This window comes from Scyliorhinus torazame, chromosome 9 (genome assembly GCF_047496885.1).
Source record: "Scyliorhinus torazame isolate Kashiwa2021f chromosome 9, sScyTor2.1, whole genome shotgun sequence".
NCBI lineage: Eukaryota > Metazoa > Chordata > Chondrichthyes > Carcharhiniformes > Scyliorhinidae > Scyliorhinus > Scyliorhinus torazame.
The window spans coordinates 22,131,942-22,153,528 of NC_092715.1; the positions used below are offsets into that span (position 1 = coordinate 22,131,942).

Sequence of the window (21,587 nt, forward strand, 5' to 3'; positions counted from 1 at the left end):
CCCCGGGACCGGACGGATTCCCGGTGGAATTTTATAGGAAGTATATGGACTTACTGGCCCCGCTTCTGACGAGAACCTTCAATGAGGCTAGGGAAAGGGGGCAGCTGCCCCCGACTATGTCGGAGGCAACGATATCGCTCCTTTTGAAGAAGGAAAAAGACCCGCTGCAGTGTGGGTCCTACAGGCCCATTTCCCTTTTAAATGTAGATGCTAAGCTCTTGGCCAAGGTGATGGCGACGAGGATAGAGGACTGTGCCCCAGGGTGGTCCACGAGGATCAAACGGGGTTCGTTAAGGGGAGACAGCTGAACACGAACATACGGAGGTTGCTAGGGGTAATGATGATGCCCCCAGCAGAGGGGGAGGCGGAGATAGTGGTGGCGATGGACGCCGAGAAAGCATTCGACAGAGTGGAGTGGGATTATCTGTGGGAGGTGCTGAGGAGATTTGGTTTTGGAGAAGGGTATATCGGATGGGTACAGCTGCTGTATAGGGCCCCGGTGGCGAGCGTGGTCACAAACAGACAGAGGTCTGATTACTTCCGTCTTCATAGAGGGACGAGGCAGGGGTGTCCCCTGTCTCCGTTACTGTTTGCATTGGCGATTGAGCCCCTGGCCATAGCACTGAGGGGCTCCAGGAAGTGGAGGGGAGTGCTCAGGGGAGGAGAAGAACACCGGGTATCCTTGTATGCAGATGATTTATTGCTGTATGTTGCGGACCCAGTGGAGGGGATGACTGAGATAATGCAGACACTCAGGGAGTTTGGGGAATTTTCGGGGTACAAATTGAATATGGGTAAGAGTGAGCTGTTTGTGGTGCATCCGGGGGAGCAGAGCAGGGGAATAGATGACTTACCGCTGAGGAAGGTGACAAGAGATTTCCGGTACTTAGGGATTCAGATAGCCAGGAGTTGGGGAACCTTACACCGGCTTAATCTAACAAGATTGGTGGAACAGATGGAGGAGGATTTTAAGAGATGGGACATGGTGCCCCTGTCACTGGTGGGTAGGGTGCAGGCGGTTAAAATGGTAGTCCTCCCGAGATTCCTCTTTGTGTTTCAGTGCCTTCCGGTGATGGTCACGAAGGCTTTTTTCAAGAGAATTGAGAAAAGTGTCATGAGTTTTGTGTGGGCCGGGAAGACCCCGAGAGTGAGGAGGGGGGGTGGGGGGGGGGCTGGCACTACCGAGCATAAGTGAATACTACTGGGCCGCCAATATCTCAATGGTGTGTAAGTGGATGGGAGAAGGGGAGGGAGCGGCGTGGAAGAGATTGGAGATGGCGTCCTGCAAGGGAACCAGCCTACAAGCAATGGTGACGGCGCCGTTGCCATTCTCCCCGAAGAAATACACCACAAGTCCAGTGGTGGTGGCAACACTAAAAATTTGGGGGCAGTGGAGACGACATAGGGGAAGGACGGGAGCCTCGGTGCGGTCCCCGATAAGAAATAACCATAGGTTTGTCCCGGGGAGAATGGATGGGGGATTTGGAGCATGGCAAAGAGCTGGGGTTGTGCAACTGAGAGATCTGTTCGTAGACGGGACGTTTGCGAGTCTGGGAGCGCTGACGGAAAAATATGGGTTGCCCCAAGGGAATGCATTTCGGTATATGCAATTGAGGGCTTTTGCGAGGCAACAGGTGAGGGAATTCCCGCAGCTCCCGACGCAGGAGGTTCAGGATAGAGTGTTCTCAGGGACATGGGTGGGGGATGGTAGGGTGTCGGATATATACAGGGAAATGAGGGACGAGGGGGAGATCATGGTGGATGAGTTGAAGGGGAAATGGGAAGAAGAGCTGGGGGAAGAGATTGAGGAGGGGCTGTGGGCTGATGCCCTACGTAGGGTAAACTCGTTGTCCTCGTGCGCCAGGCTAAGCCTGATACAATTCAAGGTTTTACACAAGGCGCATATGACCGGAGCACGGCTTAGTAAAATTTTCGGGGTAGAGGATAGGTGTGGGAGATGCTCGAGAATCCCAGCAAACCACACCCACATGTTTTGGTCATGTCCGGCACTACAGGGGTTCTGGGTGGGGGTGGCAAAGGTGCTTTCGAAGGTGGTGGGGGTCCGGGTCGAGCCAAGCTCGAGGTTGGCTATATTCGGGGTTGCAGAAGAGCCGGGAGTGCAGGAGGCGAAAGAGGCTGATGTCTTGGCCTTTGCGTCCCTAGTAGCCTGGCGAAGGATGTTGCTTATGTGGAAGGAAGCCAAATCCCCGGGCGTCGAGACCTGGATAAATGACATGGCAGGGTTTATAAAACTAGAACGGATAAAGTTTGCACTGAGGGGTTCGGCTCAAGGGTTCACCAGGCGGTGGCAACCGTTCATTGACTACCTCGCAGAACGATAAAAGAAATGGGAAGGTAACAGCAGCAACCCGGGGGGGGCGGGGGGGGAGGCGGGGGGGTTTCAAAGGGGTGTTTTTGTATAAATATTTGTACTAGGCTATGTATATTGGATTGTTTGATTTTATTTTGGAGAGTTAGTATTTTTGATAGGGCAGTTGCCATTTAGTTTATATATTATTTATTTACTTGTTAAAAAAAGGCCACTGTTATTTATACTGTTTTACTGTTGAAAACAGGAAAACCTTTGTATTGTTTTGTTTGGCCAAAAAATCTGAATAAAATATATATATTTTTTAAAAGTTTGAAAGCAATGCTGCAGGAGACTCACTTGAGGGTGAAGGACCAGGTGAGACTTAAAAAGGGCTGGGTTAGCCAAGTGTTTCACTCCGGATTTGATGGAAGGGTTCGAGGGGTAGCGGTGCTGGTCAGCAAAAGGGTACGCTTCCAGATGGAGACGGCGGTGGCAGATCAGGGGGGTAGATATGTGATTGTGACAGGGGCACTGGAGGGGAGATTAATGGCGCTGTTAAGTGTATACGGTCCCAATTGGGACGATGTGGGATTCACGAGGAAGGTGTTTGGGGCTATTCCCGACTTGGACACGCGTGAGCTGATTGTGCGGGGGGACTGGAACTTGGTGCAGGAGCCAAGGTTGGACAGATCACGGCCGCGCTCGCTGGTCCCATCGGGGGGGCGAAGGCGCTGGCTGGGCTAATGGTGGAAATGGGAGGGGTGGACCCTTGGAGGTTCCTGCACCCAAGGGAACGGGAGTATTCGCTTTTCTCAGCGGTCCATAAGGTATACTCGCGGATCGACTTTTTTGTGGTGGGGAAGGCTTTGCTGGCTGGAGTCAAGGGGTCGGAATACTCTGCAATTGCAGTGTCAGATCACGCTCCACATTGGGTGGATATGGTGCTGGAGAAGGGGGTAGCGCAGAGACCGGGGTGGAATCCCTGGGGCTGTTTAGCACAGGGCTAAATCGCTGGCTTTGAAAGCAGACCAAGGCAGGCCACCAGCACGGTTCGATTCCTGTAACAGCCTCCCCAAACAGGCGCCGGAATGTGGCGACTAGGGGCTTTTCACAGTAACTTCATTTGAAGCCTCCTTGTGACAATAAGCGATTTTCATTTCGTTTTTCATTTCAAACTGGATGTGGGGCTTTTGGGGAACCAAGTATTCTGTGAGATAATTGAAACGGTAATTAAGGAATATGTAGGTTTCAATTGTACGGGTGAGGTGTCGAAGGCAGTCGTCTGGGAGGCTCTAAAGGCGGTGGTGAGAGGTGAGGTAATTTTGTTTAAGGCCAGGGTGGATAAAGAGAAGAGGTTGGAGCGGCAGAGGGTAATAGTTGGTGGTAGATAGGAGGTATGCAGAGGATGGGGACCCAGCGAAGCTGGAAAAGAGGAAGGAACTACAGGCGAGCTTCGACCGACTGTCCACCAGGAAGGCGGTGCGCCAATTGAGACGAGCAAGGGGTGCAGTTTATGAACATGGAGATAAGTATGTTAGCAGGTCAGCTCCGGAGGGAGGCAGCGGCAAGGGAAATTCTTCAGGTGAAGGATAGGGCAGGGAAGTTGGTGGTGGCCCCAGTGCTGATTAACAAGGTTTTTGAGGAGTTTTATGAGAGGTTGTACAAGTCAGAGCCACTCGGGGGAGACCGTGAGATGCAGGAATTTCTAGATGGGTTGGAGTACCCGAGGCTAGGGGAGGGGGACAGGACTACATTAGAAGGAGCAATAGTGGAGCAGGAGATAAAGGATGCGATTGGGAGGATGCAGTGGGGGAAGGTGGCAGGGCCGGATGGGTTTCCGGTGGAATATTATAAAAAATTTAAGGATAGGTTGGCACCCCTGATGGTGGGGATGTTTGAGGAGGCGATAGGGAAGGGGGTGTTGCCGCAAACCTTGGAGCAGGCGTCGATTTCCCTGTTACTAAAAAAAGATAAGGATCCGACAGAGTGTGGGTCGTATCGGCCCATATCACTTCTGAATGTGGACGTAAAGTGTTGGCGAAGGTACTGGCGGGTAGGCTGGAGGAGTGCCTTCCGAAGGTGATAGGGGAGGATCAGACGGGGTTCATGAAAGGGAGGCAGCTGTTTTCGAACATTAGGAGGGTTTTGAACGTAGTTATGGCACCGGCGGAAAGAAAGGAAACAGAGGTCGCTGTGGCATTGGACGCCGAGAAGGCGTTTGATCGGGTAGAATGGGGGTACCTGATGGCAGTGCTGGAGCGGTTTGGGATTGGACCAAGGTTTTTGAACTGGGTAAAGCTATTATATAAGGAACCGAAGGCGAGTGTCCGCACAAATAATATCAGTTTGAGATACTTTTCTCTCCACCGTGGGATGAGACAGGGATGTCCTATGTCCCCCCTGCTGTTTGCACTTGCGATTGAGCCGTTGGCCATCGCATTGAGAAGTTCAGGAGCATGGAAAGGAATAGTGCGGGGGAGGATAGAGCAAAGGGTGTCCTTATATGCCAACGACTTGCTGCTGTATGTGTCGGAGCCGAGTGCGTCGATAGGAGGAATATTGGAGCTACTGCGGGTATTTGGGTCTTTCTCGGGGTACAAGTTGAACCTGGACAAGAGTGAGTACTTTGTGGTGTCTCGGCCGGGGGTGGGGGCAGGGGTGGAGGGGCTGCCCTTCCGTAGAGCAGGGACTCATTTTTGGTATCTGGGGGTGCAGGTTGCCCGGGAGTGGGGGAGGCTTCGCAGGTACAACATCACTAGTTTGGTGGGGAGAGTGAAAGCCGATCTGGCAAGGTGGGATGGCCTTCCTCTGTCACTGGCGGGTCGGGTACAGGCGGTTAAAATGAATGTGTTGCCGCGATTCCTGTTTATTTTTCAATGCCTACCGATTTTCCTGCCAAAGTCTTTTTTCAGGGAGATTGAGGGAAGGATTACCTCATTCATATGGTGAGGGAAGGTGGCCAGAGTGAGAAAGGTGCTGCTACAGAGGGGAAGGCAGGCAGGGGGTTTGGGTCTCCCGAACCTGTTGTACTACTACTGGGCGGCGAATGTGGAGAAAGTGCGGAGCTGGGTCAGAGGGGTTGATTCTCAATGGGTCAGAATGGAGGAGAGTTTGTGCAGGGGGTCAGGGCTGAAGGCACTTGCAACAGCACCGCTCCCGATAGCTCCGGGGAAATATTCAGGGAGTCCGGTAATAATAGCTTCATTGAAAATCTGGAGGCAGTTTCGCCAACACTTCGGGTTGGGTTTAGGGTCAAGGGAAATGCCGATTCGGGGGAACCACAGATTGGAGCCAGGGAGATGGGATGAAAGTTTTCAGAAATGGGAAGAGAAGGGGATTAAGACGCTAAAAGATTTGTTTCTTCGGGGTTGGTTTGCAGGATTGAGGGAGCTGGAAGCGAAGTGTGACCCCCTGCACAAACTCTCCTCCATTCTGACCCACTGAGAATCAACCCCTCTGACCCAGCTCCGCACTTTCTCCATATTCGCCGCCCAGTAGTAGTACAACAGGTTCGGGAGACCCAAACCCCCTGCCTGCCTTCCCCTAGATCAGGGAGAAGTGTTTAGGTAATGCAGGTTCGGGATTTTGCCAGGAAGGAGATACAGAGCTTCCCAGAGGAACCGGCCTCCACATTGCTGGAGGAGGTCTTGACGACAAGGGGACTGGAGAAGGGGGCAGTGTCAGCGGTGTACGGAGCTATTTTGGAAGAAGATAAGGCACCACTGGAAGGGATCAAAGCAAAGTGGGAGGAAGAGCTGCGAGAGGTTATAGAGGAGGGGGTCTGGTGTGAGGTGCTCCGGAGAGTGAATGCCTCCACCTCATGTGCGAGGTTGGGGCTGATACAGCTGAAGGTGGTATATAGAGCGCACCTCACGAGGGCGAGGATGAGCCGATTTTTTGAAGGAGTAGAGGATGTGTGTGACCGTTGCGGGGGGGGGGGGCCCGCGAATCACATTCATATGTTTTTGTCCTGTCCAAAGCTAGGGGAGCACTGGAAGGAGGTGTTTAGGGTAATTTCCAAGGTGGTGCGTGTGAAACTGGAGCCGGGTCCCCAGGAGGCCATATTCGGGGTGTCGGACCAGCCAGGGTTGGAAACGGGAGAGGAGGCAGACATCATAGCCTTCGCCTCGTTGATCGCCCGAAGGCGGATCCTGCTGGGATGGAGAGCAGCCTCTCCACCCAGTGCCCGAGCGTGGCGGGGGGACCTGTTGGAATACTTGACCCTTGAGAAGGTTAAGTGAACTGAGGGGAAGCTCGGAGGGGTTCTACAAGTCATGGGCACTATTTATTATGCACTTTCAAGAACTGGATAACTTCGAACATTAGTTGGGGCTGTGGGTGGGGGGGTGGGGTGGGGGAGGAGGGGGGCTGTGTAGATTAAGGGTGAATACGGGGAATCCCTGATTCCTTTTTGTCATTTGTTTATGTAAACATGCGGGCAGATGTTTGGGGGTTGGTGGGCGGATGGGAAAGTTGTTATTATGGGGACTGACATACCTTGCTGATTATTGTTTATTGTTGATGGGTGTAAATGTGGGAGAAAATGTGAAAAAGGAGGAGAATAAAAATATTTTTTAAAAAAAGAATGAAAGAAATTGAAGTCTCAGCACATCCAACACAAAGTTTTGCTAGGTTTACCGACAGAGGGCAAGTTAGCAGTACCATGGCTTTGCTTGGGCTTTCAGTGAGTTTGTAGAAGAGAATGAAAACTGGACAGAATAAGTGGAAAGATTGGAACACTTTTTCTTGGAAAATGGGATCGCAGATGAGGCTCAAGTGCTCATCTGAGTTTGAGTTTTATAAGCTTGTGAGAAATTTAGCTACACCACACAAACCAGCGACATTTCATTTGCAGATTTAGAGACACTCATTCAAAATCCTAAGCAATATTTCAATTTCCATGGTCATTTTCAGAAGATGGGACAGTTGTTAGTTTTGTTGCTCAATTGTGCCAGCTCTCTGAACACTACATGTTTGGGGCAGTTTTAGAAGACATGCTTCAGGACAGACCTGTTTGTGGCATTAACAACGTCCGCATTCAGCGCTGTTTGCTGGGAGAAGCCACACTTGAAATGAAAAATTGAAATGAAATGAATGTCGCTTTTTGTCACAAGGAGGCTTCAAATGAAGTTACTGTGAAAAGCCCCTAGTCGCCACATTCCGGCGCCTGTTCGGGGAGGCTGGTACGGGAATTGAACCGTGCTGCTGGCCTGCCTTGGTCTGCTTTCAAAGCCAGCGATTTAGCCCTGTGCTAAACAGCCTTAAAAAGGCTCTAGAAATTTCTCAGGGCACGGACATGGCTGACAACATTGTAAAGAGGGTTCAGAAATCCAATGGGGCATGCAGGCAGGTGCAATGCATCAAGTAGAAAAAGAAGCTGCAAATGAAGGGGGAAAGAAAGTGGAGCATTTTAGCTGTAGAGGGTCACACTATGTGAATCATTGTAAATTTAGGGATGCTGTTTGTTACTTGTGCAACAAGAAGGTAATTTAGCGAAGAACTGCCCGGGTACTTAGAGAAAGTCAAAGGCTAAGCAGGGAACTTCAAATGGAAGGAAGCCTCAGTTGATGGCATATCACTTGAAAAGTTCAGACCAGGCAGAGAAGCATTATTACGACATGTTTAATACAAGTGGGGGGCATGCAGAACGTATTCATGCTACAGTGGAGTTCGATGGACAGAATGTCAAGATGGAGGTGGACACAGAAGCCTCTGTAATCATTGGACGCTTACCCATTGTTGAGGGTAGGAGATCTTGTTTTAAACCTTGCAGAAGGCAGCACATTTTCAAAACTGGACATGAGCCAAGCCGATCAACAACTCTTGTTAGAGGAAGATTCGAAGCAGTATGTGACCATCAACATGCAGAAAGGGTTGTTCAAGTTGAATCGCATGGTTTTCAGCACAGTGGTTAGCACTGTTGCTTCACAGCATCAGGGTCCCAGGTTCAATTCCCGGCTTGGGTCACTGTCTGCGCGGAGTCTGCACGTTCTCCCAATGTCTGGGTTTCCTCCGGGTGCTCCGGTTTCCGCCCACAAGTCCTGAAAGACGTGCTTGTTAGGTGAATTGAACATTCTGAATTCTCCTTCAGTGTACCCGAACAGGCGCCGGAATGTGGCAACTAGGGGCTTTTCACAGTAACTTAATTGCAGTGTTAATGTAAGCCTACTTGTGACACTAATAAAGATTATTATTATTTTGGCGTAACCTCCAATCCAATGATCTTCCAAAGGATGATGGACAACCTGTTACAAGGCACTCCTCATGTTGCAGTCGACTTAGATGTATTCATGTAGACAGTCCAACTAGGGAAGGGGCGGTACTGGACCTGGTATTGGGGAATGAGCCCGGCCAGGTGGTAGATGTTTCAGTAGGGGAGCATTTCGGTAACAGTGACCACAATTCAGTAAGTTTTAAAGTACTGGTGGACAAGGATAAGAGTGGTCCTAGGATGAATGTGCTAAATTGGGGGAAGGCTAATTATAACAATATTAGGCGGGAACTGAAGAACATAGATTGGGGGCGGATGTTTGAGGGCAAATCAACATCTGACATGTGGGAGGCTTTCAAGTGTCAGTTGAAAGGAATTCAGGACCGGCATGTTCCTGTGAGGAAGAAGGATAAATACGGCAATTTTCGGGAACCTTGGATAACGAGAGATATTGTAGGCCTCGTCAAAAAGAAAAAGGAGGCATTTGTCAGGGCTAAAAGGCTGGGAACAGACGAAGCCTGCGTGGAATATAAGGAAAGTAGGAAGGAACTTAAGCAAGGAGTCAGGAGGGCTAGAAGGGGTCACGAAAAGTCATTGGCAAATAGGGTTAAGGAAAATCCCAAGGCTTTTTACACGTACATAAAAAGCAAGAGGGTAGCCAGGGAAAGGGTTGGCCCACTGAAGGATAGGCAAGGGAATCTATGTGTGGAGCCAGAGGAAATGGGCAAGGTACTAAATGAATACTTTGCACCAGTATTCACCAAAGAGAAGAAATTGGTAGATGTTGAGCCTGGAGAAGGGTGTGTAGATAGCCTGGGTCACATTGAGATCCACAAAGACGAGGTGTTGGGTGTCTTAAAAAATATTAAGGTAGATAAGTCCCCAGGGCCTGATGGGATCTACCCCAGAATACTGAAGGAGGCTGGAGAGGAAATTGCTGAGGCCTTGACAGAAATCTTTGGATCCTCACTGTCTTCAGGGGATGTCCCGGAGGACTGGAGAATAGACAATGTTGTTCCTATGTTTAAGAAGGGTAGCAAGGATAATCCAGGGAACTACAGGCCGGTGAGCCTTACTTCAGTGGTAGGGAAATTACTGGAGAGAATTCTTCGAGACAGGATCTACTCCCATTTGGAAGCAAATGGACGTATTAGTGAGAGGCAGCATGGTTTTGTGAAGGGGAGGTCGTGTCTCACTAACTTGATAGAGTTTTTCGAGGAGGTCACTAAGATGATTGATGTAGGTAGGGCAGTGGATGTTGTCTATATGGACTTCAGTAAGGCCTTTGACAAGGTCCCTCATGGTAGACTAGTACAAAAGGTGAAGTCACACGGGATCAGGGGTGAGCTGGCAAGGTGGATACAGAACAGGCTAGGTCATAGAAGGCAGAGAGTAGTAATGGAAGGATGCTTTTCTAATTGGAGGGCTGTGACCAGTGGTGTTCCACAGGGATCAGTGCTGAGACCTTTGCTCTTTGTAGTATAGATAAATGATTTGGAGGAAAATGTAACTGGTCTGATTAGTAAGTTTGCAGACGACACAAAGGTTGGTGGAATTGCGGATAGCGATGAGGACTGTCAGAGGATACAGCAGGATTTAGATTGTTTGGAGACTTGGGCGGAGAGATGGCAGATGGAGTTTAATCCGGACAAATGTGAGGTAATGCATTTTGGAAGGTCTAATGCAGGTAGGGAATGGTAGAACCCTCAAGAGTATTGAAAGTCAAAGAGATCTAGGAGTACAGGTCCACAGGTCATTGAAAGGGGCAACACAGGTGGAGAAGGTAGTCAAGAAGGCATACGGCATGCTTGCCTTCATTGGCCGGGGCATTGAGTATAAGAATTGGCACGTCATGTTGCAGCTGTATAGAACCTTAGTTAGGCCACACTTGGAGTATAGTGTTCAATTCTGGTCGCCACACTACAAGAAGGATGTGGAGGCTTTAGAGAGGGTGTAGAAGAGATTTACCAGAATGTTGCCTGGTATGGAGGGCATTAGGTATGAGGAGCGGTTGAATAAACTCGGTTTCTTCTCACTGGAACGAAGGAGGTTGAGGGGAGACCTGATAGAGGTCTACAAAATTATGAGGGGCATAGACAGAGTGGATAGTCAGAGGCTTTTCCCCAGGGTAGAGGGGTCAATTACTAGGGGGCATAGGTTTAAGGTGAGAGGGGCAAGGTTTAGAGTAGATGTACGAGGCAAGTTTTTAACGCAGAAGGTAGTGGGTGCCTGGAACTCGCAACCGGAGGAGGTGGTGGAAGCAGGGACGATAGTGACATTTAAGGGGCATCTTGACAAATACATGAATAGGATGGGAATAGAGGGATACGGACCCAGGAAGTGTAGAAGATTGTAGTTTAGTCGGGCAGCATGGTCGGCACGGGCTTGGAAGGCCGAAGGGCCTGTTCCTGTGATGTACTTTTCTTTGTTCTTTGTAGATTACATTTTCATTTTGGGTAAAACTGAGAAGCACCTCAGCAACCTGGGCGCCGTTTTAAAAATGTTTTCAGAGGCGGGACTGCGTCTGAAGCAGAACAAGTGCATTTTTCAGGCACTGAGGGTAGAGTATCTGGACCATAGAATTACTGCACAAGTCTTATCTCCTGTGGAAGGGAAAGTTCGAGCGATTAAGGAAGCTCCGGAGCCCAGGAAAGTGGCCGAGCTTAGTCATTTGTAGATTTAATAAACTCTTATGGAAAGTTTTGAATTCAATTGAATAGAATTCCAATAGTGCAGGACCTGACTGTAGTGTTGACTCCACTGTACTTACTTCTGCACAAGGAAAACAAAATGGAAGTGGGAGTCCACGCAGAAGGTGGCTTTCAAATATTGGAAAGCACTGCTGCAATCGACAAATCTGCTGGACCATTTTGATCCAGACAAGGAACTTATTCTGTCATGCGATGCATCACCCTACGGTGTGGGGGGGTACTTTCTTAGATAATGGAGGATGGGTCCAAAACCCCATTGGTTTTGCATCTAGAACGTTGTTAAAGGCTGAAAATTGTATTCAAAACTGGAAAAAGACAATCTAGCTATTGATTTTGCTGTAAAAAGATTCCATCAGTACCTCTAGGGTCAATTGTTCACCATATGTACCGCCCATGAGCCATTGGTGAGCCTTTTCAGTGAGTCAATATGAATTCCTCCCATGGCCTCAGCAAGGATGCAGGGCTGAGTGCTTACATTTGTCAGCGTATCAGTCAGCATCGTGTACAGAGCAGGGAAGGACAAAGCTAACCTGGACTCCCTTTACCGGATTTGCCACACCAGGTACAGTGTCCTCGCAAGATGATTTACTTACTAGAGAGACTTGCCCAATCTCCAGTGAATGAGAAACAAATTAAGCAGTGGATGGACAGAGTTCCCATTCTGTCACAAGTTAAAATAATTCTGATGCAAGGGTGACCATCTATCATAGATGGTGGTGGGTTGAAGCCTTATGTGAGGCGCAAAGACGAGTTAAATGCGCAGGACTATTGCATATTGTGAGGGTTTGAAAGTGGTCGTTCCACCCCCTGGTCATTCGTAAGTAGTAGATTAAATTCATGAGGTTCATTTAGGTGCTGTTCGGGTGAAAAGTCTAGCCAGGTGGCCTAATATGGACTAGGATTTGGAGAACAAAGTGAAATCCTGCATGTCAATCTAACCAGAAGATCCTCAGGAGTGGCCTAATTGTCCTTCGAGAATTCATGTGGATTTTGCAGGTCCTTTCATGGGTCACACATTTTTCGTCATCGTGGATTCACATTCTAAGTGGTAAGAAGTATACATCATGAGCAATATTTCAGCTCCCAGTAGCATAGAGAAGCTATACTAAGTCTTTGCAACTCATGGGTCACGGATCCTCTTGTTTCTGATAATGGTACATTTATGAGCGAGTTGTTCCAAGAGTTTATGCAAAGGAATGGAATATGTCAGGTGTGTACTGCGCACACAGACATTGAAGGAAGGATTGAAGAGGATGGCGTTATTCAGTGTTATTATTCTGCATCTTATTTAAATCCATTACTGATGTTATCAGTAAGTGCTGGAACTTCATTAGTTGTTACCTGTGTATATTCGGATTTTACTGTCATTAATTCTAATTCTATTCTGTTACTGTTATTTCAATGTTTAACAAGATGCTTCTGCTTTTGAGACCATACTTTATTTTAAACTTTTTTATTTTCATATATTAAAGAAGATTAAGATCAAGTTACCACAAGCCTCAACTAGAGCTAGCTTTCATTGTTTTATCTCCTTGAACAGAAACTCAAAGCATCTAAACATAGGGAGAAACGTTACTCAAATGTGCCAATGTGAAAAATAAGTTCATTTTTCTATCCCTTTTTTGAGGCTGTAATGGTTGTTTAAGTGCTACAATAACGCTTGATTTTGTGCTACCTGGCCTAGTAAACTAAAAGCTAAGCTCTTTAAGAAAACTTTTTTTGTGCCTATTGCACCATGGCATAGATTACATAGAATTTGACAGCATAGGCACAGGCCATTCGGCCCAACTAATCTTTGCTGGTATTTATGTGCCACATGAGCCTCCTCCCATCGTAATCTGTCTCACCTTCCAATGGCTATCCCTCCATGTGTTTCTCCTTGTAGTGTTTGTCTGTCTTCCCCTTAAATATATCGATACTATTCCCTCAACCACTCCTTGTGGCAATGACATCTACATTTCATAGAATTTCATAGAATTTACAGTGCAGAAGGAGGCCATTCGGCCCATCGAGTCTGCACCAGCTCTTGGAAAGAGCACCCCACCCAAGGTCAATACCTCCATCCAACACCAAGGGCAATTTTGGACACGAAGGGCAATTTAGCATGGCCAATCCACCTAACCTGCACATCTTTGGACTGTGGGAGAAACCGGAGCACCCGGAGGAAACCCACGCACACACGTGGAGGATGTGCAGACTCCGCACAGACAGTGACCCAAGCCGGAATCGAACCTGGGACCCTGGAGCTGTGAAGCAATTGTGCTATCCACAATGCTACCGTGCTGTCCCTGTCACTATTCTCTGGATAAAGAAGTTTCTCCTGAATTCCTTATGACCTAATGACAAGCAGAACAAGCTCAAGGGCCAGAATAGCTTATTCTTGCCTATTAAGAAAGGTTTTGTATGCACAGCCCCTATATTATCAGGATGGTCCCAACAGCTTAGGAAAGATCCCAAATCATGGGCGCGATTCTCCACTCCAGCGCCGGTTGGGAGAATCGCCTGGGCCGCCAAAATTTCCCGGGACGCCGGTCCGATGCCCTCCCGCGATTCTCCCAAGCGGCGGGTCGGCCCGGTCGAGTTTCGCGGGCCGCAGGCCGGAGAATCACCGGAGACACCAAAAATGGCGATTCTCCGGCACCCCCGCTATTCTCAGGCCCGGATGGGCTGAGCGGCCAGGCCAAAACGGCGGGTTCCCCGCGGCGCCGTCCACACCTGGTCGCTGCCGTCGTGAGTGGTGCGTGAATGCTGGGGGGGCGGCCTGCGGTGGGGCGAGGGGGGATCCTGCACCGGGGGGTACCTCAAACGTGGGGTGGCCCGCGATCGGTGTCCGCCGATTGTCGGGCCGTCCTCTCTGAAGGAGGACCTCCTTCCTTCCACGGCCCCGCAAGATCCGTCAGACATCTTCTTGCGAGGCGGACTTAGAGAGGACGGCAACCGCGCATGCGTGGATGACGCCCATTATGCGGCGCCGGCCGCGTCATCTATGCGGCCTTTACGCGGGCGACAATCCTGGCCCAAGTATACAGCACAGAAGGAGGCCATTTGGTCTATCTTTTTCATGCCAGTCTGAGGACACACAGGTGCCTTTATAATCCCACCTTCCTGCACCCGGTCCATAGCCCTGTAGCTTAGAGCACTTAAGGTGCAGATCCAGGTACTTTTAAAAAGAGTTTGGGGTCTCTGCCTCCACCATCAACATGGGTAGTGAATTCCAGACACCCACTACCCGCTGTGTAATGTCACAACTTAACCCCAATTCTGCCTTTGGTTAAAGCATACATGCACACACTTTTCCAGCAAGTGTCATTGTATTGTGGTCACTGCTGAGAACCTGACTGATTTATTCCCTCATCCAAACTGTTACAATCCCAACTGCTGTTAATACTGGACAAGTCAGATCCTTGAGTGAAACCTGGCTTGATGGGTCCTAACCTTGTTTTTAGAAACTGTGGAGGGAAGTTACTGAACACATTCACAGGAATCTGCTGAGGAACTTTTAGTACAAAGAATAAAATATTTAACAAAACAAGAAAAATGAACTATATTGCGCCAGACAAAAATGTTGGAAAGATCTCAGTACACATACAAGAATTATTTAAATTCACACTATTCTTTTACCCCCAGTAATATCTTTACGAACACATACACCAAAGAAGAGTTACCACCTGCTTCACGCAAATACTTTTTGCTTGGGACTGGCACAGTTACAAATACTTCTGGTGAATTCCTGAGCATTCACTTGATGCTTCTCACCCTCTCCCCAATTCATACCTCTCCCCAAGCAGCAAAAAAACACATTTTAAACTCACTGGGTAGAACTTTTCAGACCCTCCTGCCAGTGAGACTTTCTGGTAACGCAAAAACCAATGGACTTTTGAACAGTTTGCTGCATTTTTCAGCTCCATCTCCATCGCAATGAAGCCATAAAATTCCACCCACTGATTCTTCAACCACAGAGGAAACAAATTAGGTCCCTAAACCCAGTCTTTTTGAGTCCTATAATTGATTATTCAGTTAACTACTATCCAAATAACCTTATTGGGTTTTTTCCAGAGAGCTTAAAATCCTTGTCTTCCCTCTCTGACACACACTGAACAAATCTTGCAAGCAATACATCTTGGATCAATAACATGGTGACACCTTTAGGCTAGCCTGCCAAGGGGTGTAACATATTACTGTGAATGGGGAGGAGAAGAGAGCGAGATTGACTGACTATATTATTCGCCAGACATCGGAAACAGGACTGGCATTATCCCTGGTTATAACCTTTGGTGTGGTGCTATTTTGTTTTCAGGTGTAACCACAGCAAGTTCCATGGATTTCTTACCAACAGACCTAGATGTTTGACAAATTATGAGCCAATCTCACTGAACTTTACCTTTTTCACAAGGGTTTCTAATCTCCCCATTTGAAGATCTTGCTTTGAAATATGTTCGCTCCCATTCATGGGGTTTCAACAATGGCCCTCTTCGCAGGATTTCAATCTGGCCTTCTGACATTCCTTTAATCTGAATATTCGAGACATTTGAGCGTCACCTTCCGAGCACAATTTCAGATCTTTGGCCATGCCAAGCAGAACACTGCTGCTTCATTGGGGTTCCATTTCTCCCAGCCCACAGCACGGAGTTATCAACCTTTGGTTGTCTTCTCTCAAGCCCACTCCACTTCAAGTCTGCTCCCTGCAGCTTTCTTTAATTCAGAGACTATTTCTCTGCTTCTGTCTTTTATATTAATTTAATGGGACCTATTTCTGATACCTGTGTTGCTAACTTCGCCTTGGTTCAATTGCTCTGTTTTATTACCTTTGCTCTTGAGTCGCCAGGTATCTTTTATGATACCGCCACGTGGTTCAGGTCCGAGTAATGATCAATAATCCAATACACCGCTTCGTAAGATTTAAATCAAAGCACATTTATTATCCACAGTAATCACTACTCATGCGCAAATTCTACATCTAAGCTACTTCTACAACTAACAGGCCAATACCTAACTTGGAATTGGCCCACCAGGTCAGGGAAACGAATGGCCTTTCGTTCGGGTTCTGAGCCTGCGGGATTCGAAGTTGGAACAGATTGATAGCTAGGAGCGCCGATCTCGTAGCGAGCGTTGAAGTAAGACTTACAGTTTTACCAGCTGCTGAGGAGTGGAGAGCTGGAGAAGCGGTGGTGAAGAGCTGGAGAGAAGAGAGCTGGTGAAGAGCAGGTGAAGAGAGCGACTTGAACTTGGGCTCAATTCTTATAGTTCCCAGGGGATTCCCGCCTTTCGGGGCGGACCCTGCACCTGGTCCCAAGTGATTGGACTTTGTCCCCATCACTTGGTTCGGTTTTCTCCAATGCTGGAGCGATTCCCTGATCGATGGGCGGTCTTGAGGTGGTCGTTCACCTCCCTTTGTGTAGGCTTCTGCATGCGCCGAAGAGTCTGGTTTGGCTTTGTGTGTCTAAATGTTGCTTATTGTTCCCGGGGATTGCTCATTAGTATGCAGATAGATGGTGTTTTGTTATGCTGATGGTTGCTGGTATCGATCTTGTCTGGCCTTTCCAGAGGTAAATACACAGCCAACCTCCAGCTGCTCGTTTTTGTCCTGTTGGTTGATTTTCCCATCAGCCTTTGCCGTTCGCCATTTTGAATCGGGAGTTAGCCATTTTAAGTGGCTACACCTGTCTTTGTCTACTGAGACTTCCTTTTGGGATCCCTCCCAATCCCCCTCCCTGGTTTGGGACTTTCTCCCTATCCTTCCCATGCCCTGCTCCCTGGGACACCTACTTGGTAATGGCACTCTGGTTCAGGTCATCTGACTTGCTCTTCGCACCGTTTGTCCTTTCTTGCTTCTTTGCAGATGTGCAGGATTAGTTCCCTACCTGAAAAAGGTACAATAACAGCCTCCCGTAACAATTCTCTTAACAGCCTCCCCGAACAGGCACTGGAATGTGTCGACTAGGGGCTTTTCACAATAACTTCATTTGAAGCCTACTTGTGACAATAAGCGATTTTCATTTCAAGTGAACTGCGCATGTGCGACCATTTCCCAGCCGGCACACACGCCCAAGGATCATTGAAACTGGAGTTCCCAACCTCCAACTTCAGACGATAAGAATTTCAGTCTCATCACACTGAAACAAATTGTAGTGCCCTCCGGTCACTCCACTGAACTTAACTAACCCAGGACGAATCAGGAATGGAGCCTTGGCTCTAGGTCGCATGTTCAATTGCAATTAGCTTGTGTTATGGGCTAAGATTTAGAGAACCCCAAAGTGTATCATGGAGTTCACCTGACCCACAACTTTTAATAAGATTGTGGTTGTGGGGAGCACACAGACCTACTTTATAGGTGTCATGCAACAGAGAGTTAAAGTACTTTTAAATTAAAACAATGTTTATTTATGAAACCAGTTAACACTTTATAAACCCCCAGTAAACATCTTAACAACTATCAACACCGATAAATCCCCCAAAGAATACAGTACTCTCTGAGTAACTCTTAATCTTTCCTTGCAACATCCAGAAGATAAAAATAAACCCTTTTTATAGAAAGACATCAGGTTTAACTTCTCTACAGAAACAGGTATTAGTTTTAAATCACCAAAGGATCTGTAGACAGCCGTTAGATTGCAGAGAGACTAATACACCTTCTTGCTGTGACTACAGCTCCAAGTCTAAAATGAAACTAAACAGACCCTGTAGCAGCAAGTCCAAAGCGAAAGTAAAAGCAGACAGACAGCGCAGCTCCACCCACACTCTGACATCACTGATAAACACCTATTTCTTAAAGGTACATCCACTACAGCGATTTTAGAAACCCCATTTCTTAAAGGTACTCTCACATGACACTTGGCCAACTGATCCATCAGAATAAATTATCATTGTTTCATCCAAATGGTGCTTAAGCCTATTTTTACCAAACAAATCATTTGGAGAGACTGCATAATCTGTGCTTTTTCCTCCTTCAAGGTTAAGGAGAAATTTGATAATAATAATAATCTTTATTATTGTCACAAGTAGTGTGACAATAATAAGTTACTGTGAAAATCCTCTAGTCGCCACACTCTGGCGCCTGTTCAGGTACACAGAGGGAGAATTCAGAATGTCCAATTCTTTTGAGACTTGTGCGAGGAAACCAGAGCACCTGGAGAAAACCCATGCAGACACTGGGAAAACGTGCAGACTCCACACAGACAGTGACCCAAACCAATTGAACCTGGGTCCCTGGTATTGTGAGGCAGCAGAGCTAACCACTGTGCCACCCATACTACCCCAGAAGGAGGCTATTAAGCCCCTTACTTGTATAAAAGGTCGGCCTGTCTGGAACCGACCGAGAGGAGAAAGTACCTGGTGAGGTTCTACCGGTACTCATGTAGGTAATTGTTGCAAAATAAATGTTGTTTACTTTTTGCTTACTCCGGAACCCCTGTGCCTTATTAAAGTTTTGATTGAGTAAATTAAGAAAACTGTTTCCACTATCAGAAATACCACCAAATCAGAAGACACAGATTTAAGGCAATTGGCACACGAACCAGATGCGGAATATGTTTTTACACAGCAGTGTTCTGAAATACACAGCCTGGAAGGGTGGTGGAAGTAAATTTAGGAGTAATTTTCAGCAGACATTTGTTTAAATGCTTGAAGGACAAACACTTACAGGATTATGTGGAAAGACCAAGGGAGTGAAATTAAGTGGATAGCTCTCTCAAAGTGCTGGCACAGGCGTGATGGAGCAGATGGCCTCCTTCTGTAATTTATAATTCTTGGTGCATTTATGAGGATTGTAAAACCACAGAGCCTCTTCAATTGGAAGCATAAGAACATAAGAACTAGGAGCAGGAGTCGGCCATCTGGCCCCTCAAGCCATTCAATGAGATCATGGCTGATCTTTTGTGGACTCAGCTCCACTTTCCGGCCCGAACACCATCACCCTTAATCCTTTTATTCTTCAAAAAACTATCGATCTTTATCTTAAAAACATTTAATGAAGGAGCCTCAACTGCTTCACTGGGCAAGGAATTCCATAGATTCACAACCCTTTGGGTGAAGAAGTTCCTCCTAAACTCAGTCCTAAATCCCCTTATTTTGAGGCTATGCCCCTTAGTTCTGCTTTCACCCGCCAGTGGAAACAAAGCAATACCTCAGTGGTAATTTGCCAGAGGAACCTTGCACCCGTGCTCCTTTCACAAGCTAGGTTTGGAAGCTAATTGGGAACATAATTGTATGTAGGAACATAATTGTAAATGGATGTAGTTCTACAGTGAGACTTTCTGGAAGGAGGTGAGCTGACCCCAGACTAGGTGTTTCAACCCTGGGATCCAGATAGAACTGGGATCTCGTTGGAGAAAGTCACAGGTGTGTGTGTTTGTAAGAAAGGAGAACTGCCCACAGCAGAAATACCTGCAAAAAATTGTTCACAATCCTAACTGCACTCCTGGATGTGACTGAACAACTGACACCTGCGATAATTCATACGGGGGTTATTTTGACTCTGAGTAATTGCACTTGATATTGGCACAGGCACAATAGGCCAGGTAACTGTGATTCTGTAATTAACCCAGTAATTGAGCCTCCTGCTAGTATTGAATACAATGACCATCAAAACCTTAACAAGAATTTCTACTGTGCCATTGCAGACTTGATCAGCTAATAGAAATAGGTTATGATCCCTCCAAATTTGAGGACGTACAGAAGAAAAAGGAAAAAGATTTTATGGAACAACAGCTGGCAGATGTACAACGCCGTTGTCTTGAAGGAAAGATCCTCCTGGAGGATGCAATTTTGGCGCGGGAAGCGAGGATCAAGGAGAAGAGGAAGAAGGCGGCTCAGCAGAAAGGGGAGGTACTGAGTCACTTTGCCGCCTCATGCTAAATGGTCAACATGTTGGAAATGTAATTGATATTTATTACAGAAAATAAAAAGAGTTAGAGAAGTTTGGACTCACCATTGAGTCAAACAATTTGAGATCAGGACCTCTGCCCCTATTCTCTGTTTTGTGTGGTTTGTTTGGCTTGGACAGCAGCTGTTCATAGTTCTTCTTTTGCCCATTTACGCACCCTCTACAACCATCTTTTTTTTTCTTTACTTGTCCTGTTATCTCCCTTTGCCTTACACCCCCAATCTGTTCTGCCTTCTACCTCAGACCTTCCTTTTTGTACTTGCCTCACTTCTGTCTTTCCCAGCCTTGATTAAAACCCGTTCCATCTCTTCATACTCCCAGTTCTGACCGAGGAGCATCAACCTCAAGCATAACTGTGTTTCTCCCTCAACAGATGTTGCCAGATCTGCTGTGTATTTTCAGCGTCTGCAGTATTTTGCTCCCATAACATTGAGCGAATCTTCTAATTTATGGCTGGAATATTTGGATCTACTTCAGTGTCTGAATCTTCATTAGGAATACAGAGACCACTGAAATTCTTCTGGACCCGTCTGTAATCCAAGGACAAAAGTTTACACTCCCCAAGGCGGATTCTGAGGTGGGGGAGGGGGAGGTGTAAAATTGAATGGACGGGAGTTCCCCGGGAACTCAGTCTCCCAAACCCAGACCCAATTTCACACTTGGACGGGCAGGGCCTCGGGCAGGTGACCCACCATTAACCTATTAAGGCTACTTAATATCACAAGGGCCTTATGCTGTACAGCCTCAATTTTTAGGCTGGCGGGAGCAGGTGCGGAGAGGGTGGGGAAAGTGACATTTGTATCTCGGGTGGAAGGGCACCCTCTGCCCCTGTCGTACCCCCCCCCCCCCCCCCCCCCGATGCCACAATCGCCCCCACCCCTCCGGGCCTCCCCAGGCGTGCTCTACCCTCCTGCCCCTGAGACCCCTGGGACTTATCTTTTCAAAGGTCCCGGGACTTAGTCCCAGGCAGAGCGCTGCAGTACCACATCTGGCCACTGTAGCATTCTGCCTGGCTGAGTTTTTTCTTAAATGCTTGTAATTCAAGGCTTTTTAACAAAAATATAAATATACAAAATATCATGAGAACAACCAAAGAGCATCAGAAGAACGAACCCAACAAACAACCCCAATCCTCCAGCCTCTCTGACACCGACCCCCATCCAAGTCCCTTCTTCCCTTCTTAGTATTTAAAAAAAAAAAGACAAATTTTAATTAATTGACGCAATGTCAGTTAGAGGGGTGCTGTGCTCTGACTGTGAGATGTGGCAGGTCCGGGAGGCTTCCAGCCTCCCGGATGGCTTCATCTGCAGAAAGTGCACCCAACTGGAGCTCCTCACAGACCGCATGGTTCGGTTGGAGCAGCAATTGGATGCACTTAGGAGCATGCAGGTGGCGGAAAGCGTCATAGATCGCAGTTATGTAAATGTGGTCACACCAAAGGTGCAGGCAGAGAAATGGGTGACCACCAGAAAG

General features: G+C 47.6%; 1 protein-coding gene across 2 annotated transcripts in view; it reads left to right on the forward strand.

Moving 5' to 3' along the window:
• The window catches only part of cfap99 (cilia and flagella associated protein 99), a 366,971-nt gene that overhangs the window by 255,187 nt on the left and 90,197 nt on the right, over nt 1-21,587 (forward strand). For both annotated transcript variants that reach the window (XM_072515683.1, XM_072515684.1), the window contains one exon: nt 19,852-20,056. In XM_072515683.1, the coding sequence (XP_072371784.1) occupies nt 19,852-20,056 (205 nt within the window). The remainder of the gene's footprint in view (nt 1-19,851; nt 20,057-21,587) is intronic.